Here is a 13,704-nt window from a genome sequence, read left to right as displayed (position 1 = left end):
ACTCAAAAAAATAAAAACATACCAAATGGGTTGGAGAGGTGGCTCAATAGTTAACAGTGCTTACTATCCTCTGAGAAGACCCACATGGAGCCCACAGACATAACCATCTTCTGTCCTCTGTGGGATCCTGTATGTGTGTTGATATATAAATTCATGCAGGCATGTACACATACACATAAAAATTAAAAAAAAAAAAAAATGTCAGGGGACTGGAAAGATGGCTTAGCACTTAAGAGTGCATGCCGCACTGAACAGGAGGCCCAAGTTCAGTTTTCAGTACCCTTGTAGGGCAGCTTAACAACCACTTGTAACTCTAGCTTGAAGGGATCTGACATCTTATGGCTTCTATGGACACTACACTAGGTACACATACCCACACATAGGCACACAAATATATATAATTGAAAATAAAAGTAATTTATTTTAATCATAGAAGAGTTTGAATTTTGATACAGGCATGGTGGCACACTGAGGGAGAATTGTTAGGCCAGCCTGGGTTACATAAATCTCTGCTTCAAAAATTTAATCTAGCTGAACATGATAGCACAAGCTTTTAATTCCTTGTGCTTAGGAGACAGAAACAAGCAAATCTCTGAGTTTGAGGCCAGCCTGGTCTACATAGCAACTTCAAAGCCTGCCAGAGCTACATAGTGAGACCTTGTTTCCAAAAAAATCTAGTGCCTAGAGAGACAGTTTAGCAATTCAGAACACAGCACCCATATAACAATCCAGTTGCCCTTCAGACACCTGTAGTTCCAGCTCCAAGAGATTCTAAGCCTTTTAGGCTTCAGGTACCAGGACCCACGTCCACATGTATGCCTACACTTACACACACACAAAATACAGTCCTTAAAAAATGAAAGCATGTGCAGACTGACATCTATGACTCAAGTTGCTATTTAAGATTTCTACTTACTGCCTTGTTACTCACTGCTTACTCCTGGCTTCTCGGATTTGTGTTTGGTCTAGGGCGTTGCTGTGTTCCTCTGGTGATGAAAATGAAAAGCAAGTCCTCCTGAAATCTGGAGATATAAAATCTATACTTGGCCTAACAAAGAGGAGACTAGTTAGTAGCACTGGAACCTTTTGCAATCAGCGAATACAAATCATGACATTTGCTGAAGATGGAAGGTAAGAAAAGCATCGATTGGTCTTCACTGTTCTGTAAGGGGCATTTTATCTCAGGCTTCAGGAAAAGTGGATGCCTAGGAACCTGATTTTCTCTGCTGTAGGTATGATGGCAAGCCTGGCCTTAATGCTACATAATGCAACCAACAAGCAGGTTAAAGAGGCGGAAGCCAGGGAAGCCAGTTGAGTAAATGTAGTTGGTTCTCTCTCTGGCTTTGTTTAGAATTGCTGTGTGTCTCTTGAATATTAGAAGTACCCTGGGACTGGAGAGATGGCTCAGTGGTTAAGAGCACTACTGACCTTCTTTCAGAGGTCCTGAGTTCAATTCCCAGCAACCACATGGTGGCATACGACCATCTGGACCATCTGTAGTGGGATCTGGTGCCCTCTTTTGGTATGTCTGAAGAGAGCAATGGTGGTGTACCCATATGCGTAAAATAAATAAATAAATCTTTAAAAAAAAAAAAAAGAAGCCGGGCAGTGGTGGTGCATGCCTTTAATTCCAGCACTTGGAAGGCAGAGGCAGGCAGATTTCTGAGTTCGAGGCCAGCCTGGTCTACAGAGTGAGTTCCAGGACAGCCAGGGATATAGAGAGAAACCCTGTCTTGAAAAACCAAAAAAAAAAAAAAAGTACCCTGTTCTATGTTATCCATTGCTTCCTTGCCTGTCTAGTTGCTAGTAAACTGCAAACATGCATTTCTAGCTCTCAGCTGTTTCTCATGCTCTAGACCTGCATGCTTCTTTAATAGTCACCTCTTGCTGGGTAGTGGTGGCACACACCTTTAATCTCAGCACTTAGGAGGCAGAGGCAGACGGATTTCTGAGTTTGAGGCCAGCCTGGTCTACAGAGTGAGTTCCAGGACAGCTAGGGATATACAGAGAAACCCTGTCTCAAAATAATAATAATGATAATGATAATAATAATAATAATAATAATAATAATAATAATAATAGTCACCTCTCAGTCCTTCAGGGTCAGCATGTGACAACCTGAACTAAAACATTTTCTCCTTTTGTCATGTCCTATACTTTCCCAGTTTGTTTCATTTTAATCCTGGGGATTAGACCCTGTTACTGAGCTATATCTTAGTCTTTTGTCTTTACTGTTTTTTTTTTGTCCTTCCTCATAACAGAGGGGAGGGATCTTATTTGTCATAATTAGCCCTGAACTAACATGGCAATCTGGGCAAGAGTCCAGGGGTTCCTTAAATTAAGGAAATGAACTGCATGTGGTGTACACACCTGCAGAAGCTGGGGGAATTGTTATGAGGGAGTCAGCCTGGGCTATACAATGAGTATTGGGCCAGCCTGGACAGCAAGATGACCCTGGCACTAATCAAATAATTTCCAGAGAAGTGTTGATGGAGAAGGAAAGAAGATAGATTTGTGAGAAGTGAGTCCACAGAGTCAATAAACCTGCTGATTGAGTGGCTGAAGAGGAAGGGGCAATGATATCATTGTTCAGGGTTGGTCACCTGCATAGATTGGTAGTTCCAACATTGAGGTAGGAATAGGAAAAAATAGATTTAAACAGAATGTTTGTGAGCTTAACATTGGCTAGAGTGAATAAGAAGATGAGATTAATAAGATGTATTTATTGTAGAAAATTTAGAAGTCTTCTAGTTAAAACTTTTTTCTGGTATTCATTCTTGGTTTTTTAAAAGTTTTATTTAAGCCAGGCGGTGGTGGCGCACACCTTTAATCCCAGCGCTTGGGAGGCAGAGGCAGGTGGATTTCTGAGTTCGAGGCTGGCCTGGTCTTACAGAGTGAGTTCCAGGACAGCCAGGGCTACACAGAGAAACCCTGTCTCGAAAAAAACCAAAAAAAAAAAAAAGTTTTATTTAAAGTAAATAAAATAATTTAATAAAACAAAAAAAGATTTTATTTAATGTACATGAGTGTTCCATCTGCATGTACACCTGCATGCCAGAGGAGGGCATTGGATGGCATTGTGAATGGTTGTTGGGAATTGAACTCAGGACCTGGAAGAGCAGCTTTCATTTAGTATTGTTATGTACATAGTCTAGTAATGTACAGGAGGACTACTTAGGAACTGTTTTGATTCAAAAGTGATTTTCAGTACTGTTTTAAATACAGCAGCACAGATGAGCAGCTTTTGATGCCTCCCGATGAAACTGTACTGACTTTTGCTGAAGTCCAGGGGACGCAGGACGCTCTGCTTGGTACTACCACTGTGAACAGCATTGTGATCTGGTAAGCTTTCGCTTTATGTGTGAATGTGCTTCTGTTTCATAGTTGTGAAAGTTGGGTACGCTGGGCATGGGCAGGGTATGGTGGTGTATACCTGCAATCCCGTAACACAGGACGCTGAGGGAGGAGGTGATGGATCTAGAGAGGGACATGTGGAAAGACGCTGCCTCAGCGAGAGAATGCAGACGTGCCTGTGCTTTTCTCTTTTCCACTGTCAGCTTTGTCCTTGGCTTGCCAAGAAAGCGAACCTAGATAAGCGGAAAAGAGCATCTGAGCACTGTTTCTAACTGGCTCAGCGGAAGAGCACTGAGGTCCCGAGTTCAGTTCCCAGCAACCACATGGTGGCTTACAACCATCTGTAATGGGATCCGATGCCCTCTTCTGGTGTGTCTGAAGACAGCTACAGTGTACTCATATAAATAAAAAAGAAATTAAAAAAAAACCTTCAGTGCTCTGTTCCTTAGTGATTTTCTGTTGTTACCTTCCAAAATAGGTGTTAACAAATTAAGAACATTCTGTGTGAAGCAGGCATGTGGTACAGGCCTGCCATACCAGCACTCAACACAAGTTTGAGGCTAGCTTAGGCTACATAGTGACACTCTATTTTTTTTTTTTTTTCATCAAAACAAGGTTTCTCTGTGTAGCCCTGACTGTCCTGGAACTCACTCTGTAGACCAGGCTGGCCTGGAACTCAGAAATCCACCTGCCTCTGCTTCCCAAGTGCTGGGATTAAAGGCTTGCGCCACCACTACCTGGCGTGACACCTTATCTTTAAAAGGAAAAGATGTATACTACATGAAAGTCATTTTACTGGAAGAATGTAATTTTCTTACTTATTTTGATATCTAAGGAATTTAAAAACTGGCCAGCTCCTGAAAAAGATGCACATTGATGATGCTTACCAAGCTTCCATCTGTCACAGAGCCTGTTCTGAGATGGTGAGTAGTGATCCAGGGCTATGCGGTGTTTATTTGTGTTATCCATTGGTCTCACCAGTGGGGACAGTAACAGTGGCAGTCAGCATGCCCTCCTGTTGTCTTTTCTTTCAACACTGGATGGCAGTGTGCTTTGACTTCGCTTTGCTTTGCTTCCTTTTGATTTGAGAGAGGTTCCCCTGTAGCCTAGGCTGGCCTGCAACTTTCTATGTACTGAGTAAGATGACCTTGAATCTATGCCTTTTGACTTAAAGACCCACTTCCAAACTATGAATTTGTCCTAAAAATATTATCTCTGTTATCAAAGCTGATGCCTAATTACTTAACAAAGGAAAGGGGGAAAAATTAGCCCTGATTGGTCTAGAACTCAGTATGTATCTCAGGCTATCACAAAATCTTCAGCCTACTTTTTGTGATCTGTTAGGAAGATTGAATCTGTTTCTAGAATGTACCTGTTTGTTTCCATTTACGTAATTAGCACATTTCGTATATGCTAATTACTCCTACTCACTGACCCTCAAAGCAGGGAGAGGTCTTCCCTGGGTTTTTCCATACAAACCACAGGTGATGGTTCCTTTTTGTCACTTTGTGGGAATTCTGAGATTGAGTTTATGAATGAGGACTTCCAATTTGAAGGTTCCTTGTATGCGTCTCCATGACATCCGTCTTTGTACCAGCCTTTTCCCATCGGATGATGGCACAAGGTGTATCTAAAGTCTAGGAACCTGAGGAGTTTGCTGGATTCATGATCGTCAGGACTGGTGAGGATCCAGAAGCTCAGTGTGGCAATCACCTCAGCTGCTGTGGTGTGATGAAGGGAAGGCGGTGGTTATGTCCTACATGTTGAAGAGTCTGTTGATAGTTCCTTCTGCGTTGTTTTTGTCACCACTGCCAACATCCTCTTGATGGTTGGGTGGTTATTTCTCTCCTGCAACAGGGGCTCCTGTTTGTTGTTCTGAGTCATCCTTGTGCCAAAGAGAGCCAGGCCTTTGGAAGCCCTGTGTTTCAGCTGCTGGTGATTAACCCTAAGACAGCTCAGAGTGTGGGTATTGTGCTGTGCTCCCTTCCTCAGGGACAGGCTGGAAGGTAAGTGTGTGGCTGCTGTTCAGAGGTGAGGTAATTTTGAAGGCACTATGCTGGGTACTTTTGTGTCGCTAAAATCTATAGAAAATATGAGATGCTAAAGTCTGTTGTGCTATGGAGGTTGCTCACTAGTAGAGTTTTTTATAGAAAACATTGAGTTTTTTGTTGTTTTGTTTGTTTTTCAACAGGATTTCTCTGTGTTGCCTTGGGTATCCTGGAACTCAGAGATTCCTGCCTCTGCCTTCCAGTGCTCGGATTAAAGCCACCACCACCTGGCTTAAAATATATACTTAAAACTTTTTTATTGTCTTTAATTACTTGTGTATGTAAAGTATGTGTAGAAGAGTGTAGGGGACAGGGAAGGCCAGAGGTGTTGGATCCCTAGAGCTGGAGCTACAGGTAGTTGTAAAACACCTGATATGGGGGGCAGGAAACTGAACTCAGGCCCTCTGCAAGAGCAATTACTGAACTGTCTCTTCAGCATCCTAAGAACATTTTCTTCAAGGAAAAAACAGGATCTGAACATAGAGAGAGATGGATCACGAGTAATCAGTGCATGGCTCCTACTGCAGAGGGCATGTCAGACATCCATAACTGCATGACAGCTCCAAAGGGTGTCTGGCCTCTGTGGACACCAGTGGTCACACACACACACCTGCACACAGGCACATACACATACTTAAAACTAAAAATACTTCTAAAAAAGACTAAAGACCTTTTAAATGAACTTTAGGAAGATCTTTTCAATATGAGGTATAGTGAGAATTCTGGAATTTTGGGTTCTTTAAAAAAAAACACAGAAATACTATAAGCATATGTTTTCATTTTAATCGCAGGTGTAGGGATATGGGGCTTCTTTGCAGAAGCCAACTATGATTTGCCTCATGTTCTAGCAGAGGCGTGGTTTTGCCAGCTGCAGAAAGTTTCTGCAAGTGTGTGATGTTTGGAATTCTGGGGACTTGTCAGAGGATATAGAAATGCTAGAGCCCTGAAAGAAGGGGCTGGTTGGCTGATTGGTGGTTGGGTGCTGTTGGTTGCAGTTTGCCAAGTAGTCAAGTGTGAAGAGCTGAAGAAAAGAAATTAGATATAGCTGTGAAGCTCAAACTTGCCCCAAGGTACTCGATGCCCCTAGTCAGCAGGAAGTGGTCTAATGATAACATCGCCCTTTTCCTTTCCTTTCCCCTCTATCTCCTACCTAGTATATGGGGTTGAAAGGGAAGAAGAGGATTTGTGAAGGGTGGAGGAAGAGACCTCACAAAGTAGCCCACAGTCCAGTTAGAGGCTCAAAGATGTCAAGATTCCCTGGAACTGGAGTGGGAATGGTTGTGAGCTGCCGTGTGGATGCTGGAAATCAAACCATATTCCTCTGGAAGAGCAGCCCAAGCAGTGCTCTTAACTGCTGACCACCTCTCAGACCCCACACCCTCAAGCTTTTTAACGTACCTCTCGCTTATCCTCACAATAGCGCCATGAGAAATGTCTTACTATCCTCATCTATTGATAAGGTTAATTTGCTTGGGGCCACACAACACTTAGTTGTCTTTAGAATTTAAGCCCAGGTGCGGACTTTAGAGCCTTTGCTTTTTTTTTTGGTTTTTCAAACCAGGGTTTCTCTGTGTAGCCCTGGCTGTCCTGGAACTCACTCTGTAGACCAGGCTGGCCTCAAACTCAGAAATCTGCCTGCCTCTGCCTCCCAAGTGCTGGGATCAAAGGTGTGTGCCACCACTGCCCTGCTATTTTTTACATTTTTAAAGTGGGTGTTGAGGTCTGAGAACAAGTTTGTGGGAACCAGTTCTCTCTTTTCACCATGTGGGTCCCATAGGTCAAATACACATAAATAAACACATAAACAATAAATAAGTCAATGTCTTCTTCCTCTTTTTTTTTAAAGATTTATTTATTATATCTAAGTACACTGTAGCTTATACACCCCAGAGGGCATCAGATCCCATTACAGATGGTTCTGAGCCACCATGTGGTTCCTGGGATTTGAACTTGGGACCTTCAGAAGAGCAGTCAGTGCTCCTAACCACTGAGCCATCTCTCCAGCTTTTTTTTTTTTTTTTTTTTAAAGTAAGAAAAATACTTGGAATACAGTTCAATGGTAGAATGTGGCATGGTGTTATGCTTATGGTTTCTAGGGATTCCTAATCCCAAAAAATGAGGCAGCCTCAGGAATTTGGGGGAGAGTGTGTTTGCTGTTTGCTGTGCTTCAGGTGAACTTTGGATGGTTGTGACAGGCCTGGATGATAAGTTCCCAGGCATGGTTCAAGTCGGGGCTAGAGTCTTACAGAGAAATGAGAGAGGGGGGAGAAGGGAGGGAAGAAAGGAGGAGGGAGACAGACAGACAGACAGAGACAGAAACACTAGCAGAGCAAGGTCACTCAGGTTGACTGAGTGTGGTTAGCAGGGAGAGGGGAGGGAGCATTGAGCTAGTGCTGGGCAGTATGAGGTGCAGCCTCTGGACTGTGCTGTCCAGGCCAGCAGTCCTCTTGTACAGGCAGTCACCACTCAGTGGCTGGAGGCTTGGTCTTGGCTGATTCTTGGGAGCATATTTTTCCTTCAAGCTTTAAGTTTAGTGTTTTACATTTAATTAATTCATATATTTTGTTGGAGTCATGTGTCATGGCAAGTGTGTAGTAAGCAGAAATCAACTTTCAGTAGTCACTTTTCTACCCATCTTGTGGGTCCTGAGGATTAAACATGGGTGTTTATTAGTAAAGTGCCTTTCCTGCAGAGCCATTTCTGAGTCCTTGAAGCTTTTGATGTGAGATCTGAATTGTCTCTTCCTCTTTGTCACAGGTTCCTGGAAGGGGATGTGAAAGATCATGTCGCAGCAGCAGTGCTGACTTCTGGGACAATTGCCATTTGGGATTTGCTTCTGGGTCACTGCACAGCTCTCCTCCCACCTGTCTCTGACCAGAGTTGGTCTTTGGTTAAATGGTCGGGTACAGGTTCCCATTTGCTAGCTGGGCAAAAGGATGGAAATATATTTATATACCGCTACTTTTAAGAGGCAATAGTTTGGTTTTGTTTTTTGTTTTTTTGGTTTTTTGTTTTTTTTTTAAGAATACAGTATCTGAATGACATTTAATGTGATTACTTGAATGTATTTCCCACAAATTTAATTTTATTCTGATGGTGATACTACTGACTGAACATTTGTTTATACTTACTTTCAGGTTAGTGGTTTTAAGTCATACTTTGCACATTTGCTATTACAGCTGTAAATAAGCAGTAAATGTAAATAAATATTTATTTTGACACATTCTGCTTGGCTTGTTCTATTTTTTCCAGTCTGTTCATATCAATTCAAAAATAAGAAATACTTAAAAGGCTGGGGAGATTGCTCAGTCAGTAAAATGGTTCCATGTACCTGACTTCAGTTACCAGTGGGAAATGGCATAGTGACACAGTTGTTATCCTAGTACTAGGAAGGCAAAGACAGCTGGATCTCTAGGGCACACTGGTCAGCCAGGCTAACTGGTGACTCACAACCACTCGTCATGAGGTTTGATACCCTCTTCTGGTGTCTGAGGACAGCTACAGTGTAGTTATATATAATAATAAATAAATCTTTAAAAAAAAAGAAATAGCCTTCCTCTTTCGCATTCTCATGTGCATCCTTAAATGTGAGTCAGCACCCTATCATTAACAGCCTGTTCCCTACCCCTGTTTGTGACAGGTCTCTTGTAGGCTAGGATCCTAGGCTAGCCTTGAACTGTGTAGTGGAGGAAGGCCTTGAACTTCTCATCCTCCTATTTCTACCTCCTGAGTGTATAGTAATACAAGTCCATGATTCCACCACTTTGGAAGTGGAGGCAAGGAGATCAGGAGTTCAGAGTCATTCTCAGCTATGTAACAAGTTTTAGGCTGATCTGGGATACATAAGATGCAGTCCAAAAGAAGAGAAGGAGAAAATTAAGAAACTTGAGTCAGGTGAAGTCATAGTTCAGTGCAATGATGACTCAGTGGACAGAGGAGTATTAGTGTTAGGATGTAAGGATTGCTGCTGGGTCTGTCCTGGGAGACATAAAGCTTAAGTGCGACATAGGACCCTTAAGGGTTAGATCCATTGCTGCTATGGAAATGCAAAGGTTGGACACTTAGTACCAGCAGGAAAGAGCTGTGGAGGGTGACAGCTGATTCTTGCAGAATAAACAGGTGAAGCACAAGCGAGGGATTCCAGGCAGAAAGCACAGACAATTCTGAATTGCAAAGACAATCAAAGCATGCCATAGGGAATGAGGTCCAGGATCAGTCCAGGTAGCCAGGGGTCTTATGTAAACTTCATTGTGCAAGTAAAGAAGAGAGACTGAGGAGCTGGAGAGATGGCTCAGTGGTTAAGAGCACTGACTGTTCTTCCAAAGGCCCTGAGTTCAAATCCCAGCAACCACATGGTGGCTCACAACCATCTGTAATGGGATCTGATGCCCTCTTCTGGAGTGTCTGAAGACACCTACAATGTACTCACATATAATAAATAAATAAATCTTTAAAAAAAAAAAAAAAGAAGAGGAAGAGAGACTGAGCAGTAAGCAGATCAGGATATATTCTGGCTCCAGAAAGAGCAAAGGCTCCGTGAAGGCTGAGAATAGAGGCAGGTAGATATGGGCTTGGTAAGTGATGGTAACAGTAATTGTAAGAAGAGTACTTAGAAATCACCTAAAAAGAATTCGTAATAGGTAACTGGATATAGAACTGTGAAAGTCAGAGTCAGTTTCAAGTGGGAATTAACTCCTCTGGCACACACTGGTTCTGGAAACTTGAAAGTTTAAAGTCAGGGGTGGATTAAAGACTGATATTGCCAGGCGGTGGTTGTGCACGCCTTTAATCCTAGCACTTGGGAGACAGAGGCAGGTGGATTTCTGAGTTCAAGGCCAGCCTGGTCTACACAGTGAGTTCCAGGACAGCCAGGGCTACACAGAGAAGCCCTGTCTTGAAAACAAACAAACAAAAGACTGATGTTTAAATGGTGAGGGGGGGCTTGAATGTATGTATTTATATATTTATTTCAGATACAGTGCATGCTGCCTGGGACTCACTATGTTACCTGTTTGTCTCAGACTTATAGCAGATCTTCTTCTTCATCTTCCCAAGTGCCAGCTTGAGCTACCAGGTCTTAAAGAAAGAAATGGGGCACGCAGGGCATGGAATCTAGATGAGTAGGTCAAGAGTGAGTAGAATGTGAGGAATGGAAAGATGGCTCAGCAGTTAAGAGCACTGACTGCTCTTCCAGAGGATCTGACTTCAAGTCCCAGGATGGTGGCTCACCAACCATCTGGAATGGGATCTGATGCCCTCTTCTGGTGTGTTTGAAGATAGCTACAACGTACTCATATACAGAAAATGAATAAACATATCGTTTTTTAAAATGTAGGTTATTGGGGACTGGCGAGATGGCTCAGCGGGTAAGAGCACTGACTGCTCTTCCGAAGGTCCTGGGTTCGGATCCCAGCAACCACATAGTGGCTCACAACCACCCGTAATGAGATCTGACACCTTTTTCTGGTGTGCCTAAAGATAGCTACAGTGAATAACACTGGAGCAAGCGAGGCCAGCAAGAGGTCCTGAGTTCAATTCCCAGCTCACAGCCATCTGTACAGCTACAGTGTACTCATACCCATAAAATGAATAAAATATATCTTTAAAAAAGATGTAGGTTATTTTTAAATAAATGAATCTTTAAAAACAGAATGTAGGTTAGTTCTTAAAGAAGCTTGACTATGGCCAGGCGGTAGTGGTGCACACCTTTAATCCCAGCACTTTGGAGGCAGAGGCAGGCAGATTTCTGAGTTTGAGGCCAGCCTGATCTACAGAGTGAGTTCCAGGACAGCCAGGGCTACACAAAGAAACCTTGTCTCGAAAAAAAAAGGTTGAGTATAAACACATATAGAGAGCAAAAGAGGCCTTGTGCACACAGATAAGCACTGGAGAAGCCAGGAAAATTAAACACACAGCTTACCTTTTCAGTGGAATGAAGTGTGTAGCTGGTTCTTCCTAGAATGCCAGGAATGATGTAGTTTTACAACCTGGTGATTCTTTGCTGCCTGATAAGACAGACTCTGCCTGTATCTCTCAGAATCCATGATATTACTTATCCCAGACCCTTCCCTCCTTCTTGAGCATTGCTTTTAGACCATAACACATCCTTACAAGTAATGTTACTTGTGCTTTACAACAGCCTTAGTGGCTTCTATGTTATCTTAGGGCCAGGCCAATCCTGACTCTCAGACCTTAGTCAAGATCCCTAGATCCCAAATCTCGGGCACTGTCTCTGAGCCAATGTCCCCATTCTTGTGAAAGAAGCCAGATGTACTTTGTAAAGAATCTCAATGTAAATACATCTTAAATTGTTCTGTGCTTGGGACTGAGTTAATTGTCATCTGAATATTTTTTTTCTTTTCAAAATTGTGGTGTGCTTAAATATGGCTAAAGTAGAATGATCTGAGCCAGACTCTAGAAGCCTTGATCCAGTGCTGATTACAGTAAAATCGGGCTGAGCTGAGTTTCATTCTTCACTCTGACTGGTTTTCCCTGCCTGCTGTGAAAGCTGCCGGGGATCACCACAGAGTGTCTGTATGGTTATGCTAACGGGATGATCACAATACAGTCTCATAAGTCTGCCTGTTAAGTTGGAAGTGGTTATTACATCATCTGGATTTCAAATCTGGATTGTTAAATACTTTAACAAAATCCAGGAGTTGGGTGAAAGGAAAACAGGCAGGCCATGCAGTGGTCCATGCCTTAGCTAAGATTCCTGGCCTTAGCATCACATTCCTACTCCTTATAGGAAAGGTCAGGATCTTTGGTTGATGGCAGTTGTTGTGGGCTGAAGTCTTCCCAATACGATGACCCCTTCTCCATTGTTTTTCCTTGATTGCAGAATTTTGTTTTATTTTGTTTTGTTTTGTTTTTTTTTCAAGACAGGGTTTTTCTGTCTATCCCTGGCTGCCTTGGAACTCACTCTGTAGACTAGGCTAGCCTCAAACTCAGAAATCGGCCTGCCTCTGCCTCCCAAGTGCTGGGATCGAAGGTGTGCGCCATCACCGCCCAGAGATTACAGAATTTTTTAATGCTCATAGTCTTTAAACAAGAGACTAATAACAGATCTCACAGATATCCAGTAGTCAGGCTACATTAACCGTGTGTTGGGTAAATTCCAAAAAGTATTACAGTAGTTGCTAAATTAGAGAGAAGAGGGCCTCTTTGGAAAGTAGTCAAGTAAAGTCTGAGGTGGATGTTTATCCAAGTGACTGGTCCTCAGGAAACACTGCTTTACTCAATAGCACAGACTAAAGAGGGTTCCTTGAACCCAGGGGGCAGGTATCGGCTTCAGGACAACCAAATAAATTTTTTTTAAAGATTTATTTATTTGTTATTTGTAAATGCATAGTAGCTGTCTTCAGACACTCCTGAAGAAGGAGTCAGATCTCATTACAGATGGTTGTGAGCCACCATGTGGTTGCTGAGATTTGAACTCAGGAGGTTTGGAAGGGCAGTCAGTGCTTTTAATCGCTGAGCCATCTCTCTAGACCAAAGGAGTTCTTTTCAAAAAAGATACTCATTAAACAAAGACACTGAGGATTTTTTTTTTTTATTTGAGACAAGGTTTCTCTGTATAGCCCTGGCTGCCCTGGTACTTACTCTGTAGACCAGGCTAGCCTCAAACTCAGAAATCCACCTGCCTCTGCCTCCCAAGTGCTGGGATTAAAGGCGTGCACCACCACTGCCGCCCGGCCGACACTGAGGAATTTTATTCGGTGAGCTCCTCCATATATTTTCACACAGGGGTTGGCCCATTCTTAATCATACTTTTATCCTTAAACAGACTTCTGAGCATGCTCAGTTTAATTCATTTAAGAAGATAGTAGGGGCTGGTGAGATGGCTTAGTGGGTAAGAACACTGACTGCTCTTCTGAAGGTCCTGAGTTCAAATCCCAGCAACCACATGGTAGCTCACAACTACCCATAAATGAGATCTGATGCCCTCTTCTGGTGTGTCTGAAGACAGCTACAGTGTACTTATGTATAATAATAAATAAATCTTTAAAAAAAAAAAAAGATAGTAGGCACATTTTTAGGTTATGGGGTACATATGTCTTTACAGGGTTGAGGGGGATGCACAGGACCGATTCTAGGCATGCTCAACATACACCAGAAAGCCTTAGCTGAAAACAAAGGGACACTTTGAAAGTGTGTTAGTGTAGGAGTTTGCCTCTCTGTGTCTACCTTGCTTAGTGTCTAGCTGGTGTGTGGGCTTCACCAGAGACATCACTTGTTCATTTTTCTTCACAGTCTCAGATTTCAAAGTGTCAAAATGAATTCTTTTTTTTTTTTTTTTTTT

At 42.6% G+C, this 13,704-nt stretch overlaps 1 protein-coding gene across 7 annotated transcripts in view; it reads left to right on the top strand.

Annotated features, from left to right (window-relative positions):
• Palb2 (partner and localizer of BRCA2) overlaps positions 1 to 8,625 on the top strand; it is a 22,994-nt gene extending 14,369 nt beyond the window's left edge. For 5 of the 7 annotated variants that reach the window (XM_031388177.1, XM_031388173.1, XM_031388171.1 and 2 more), the window contains 5 exons: positions 970 to 1,131; positions 3,226 to 3,342; positions 4,190 to 4,277; positions 5,212 to 5,360; positions 8,160 to 8,625. In XM_031388177.1, the coding sequence (XP_031244037.1) occupies positions 970 to 1,131; positions 3,226 to 3,342; positions 4,190 to 4,277; positions 5,212 to 5,360; positions 8,160 to 8,370 (727 nt within the window). In that variant the 3' untranslated portion in view covers positions 8,371 to 8,625. Of the gene's footprint in view, positions 1 to 969; positions 1,132 to 3,225; positions 3,343 to 3,557; positions 3,641 to 4,189; positions 4,282 to 4,443; positions 4,735 to 5,211; positions 5,361 to 8,159 lie in introns of those variants that run through there. The other 2 variants (XM_031388178.1, XM_031388174.1) reach the window with 2 other exon arrangements.
• Positions 8,626 to 13,704: the final 5,079 nt, after the last annotated feature.

This window comes from Mastomys coucha, unplaced genomic scaffold (assembly GCF_008632895.1).
Source record: "Mastomys coucha isolate ucsf_1 unplaced genomic scaffold, UCSF_Mcou_1 pScaffold21, whole genome shotgun sequence".
In the NCBI taxonomy this organism is placed as follows: domain Eukaryota; kingdom Metazoa; phylum Chordata; class Mammalia; order Rodentia; family Muridae; genus Mastomys; species Mastomys coucha.
The sequence above is the reverse complement of the archived record's forward strand: the minus strand, read 5'-3'. Positions and strand labels throughout refer to the sequence as shown.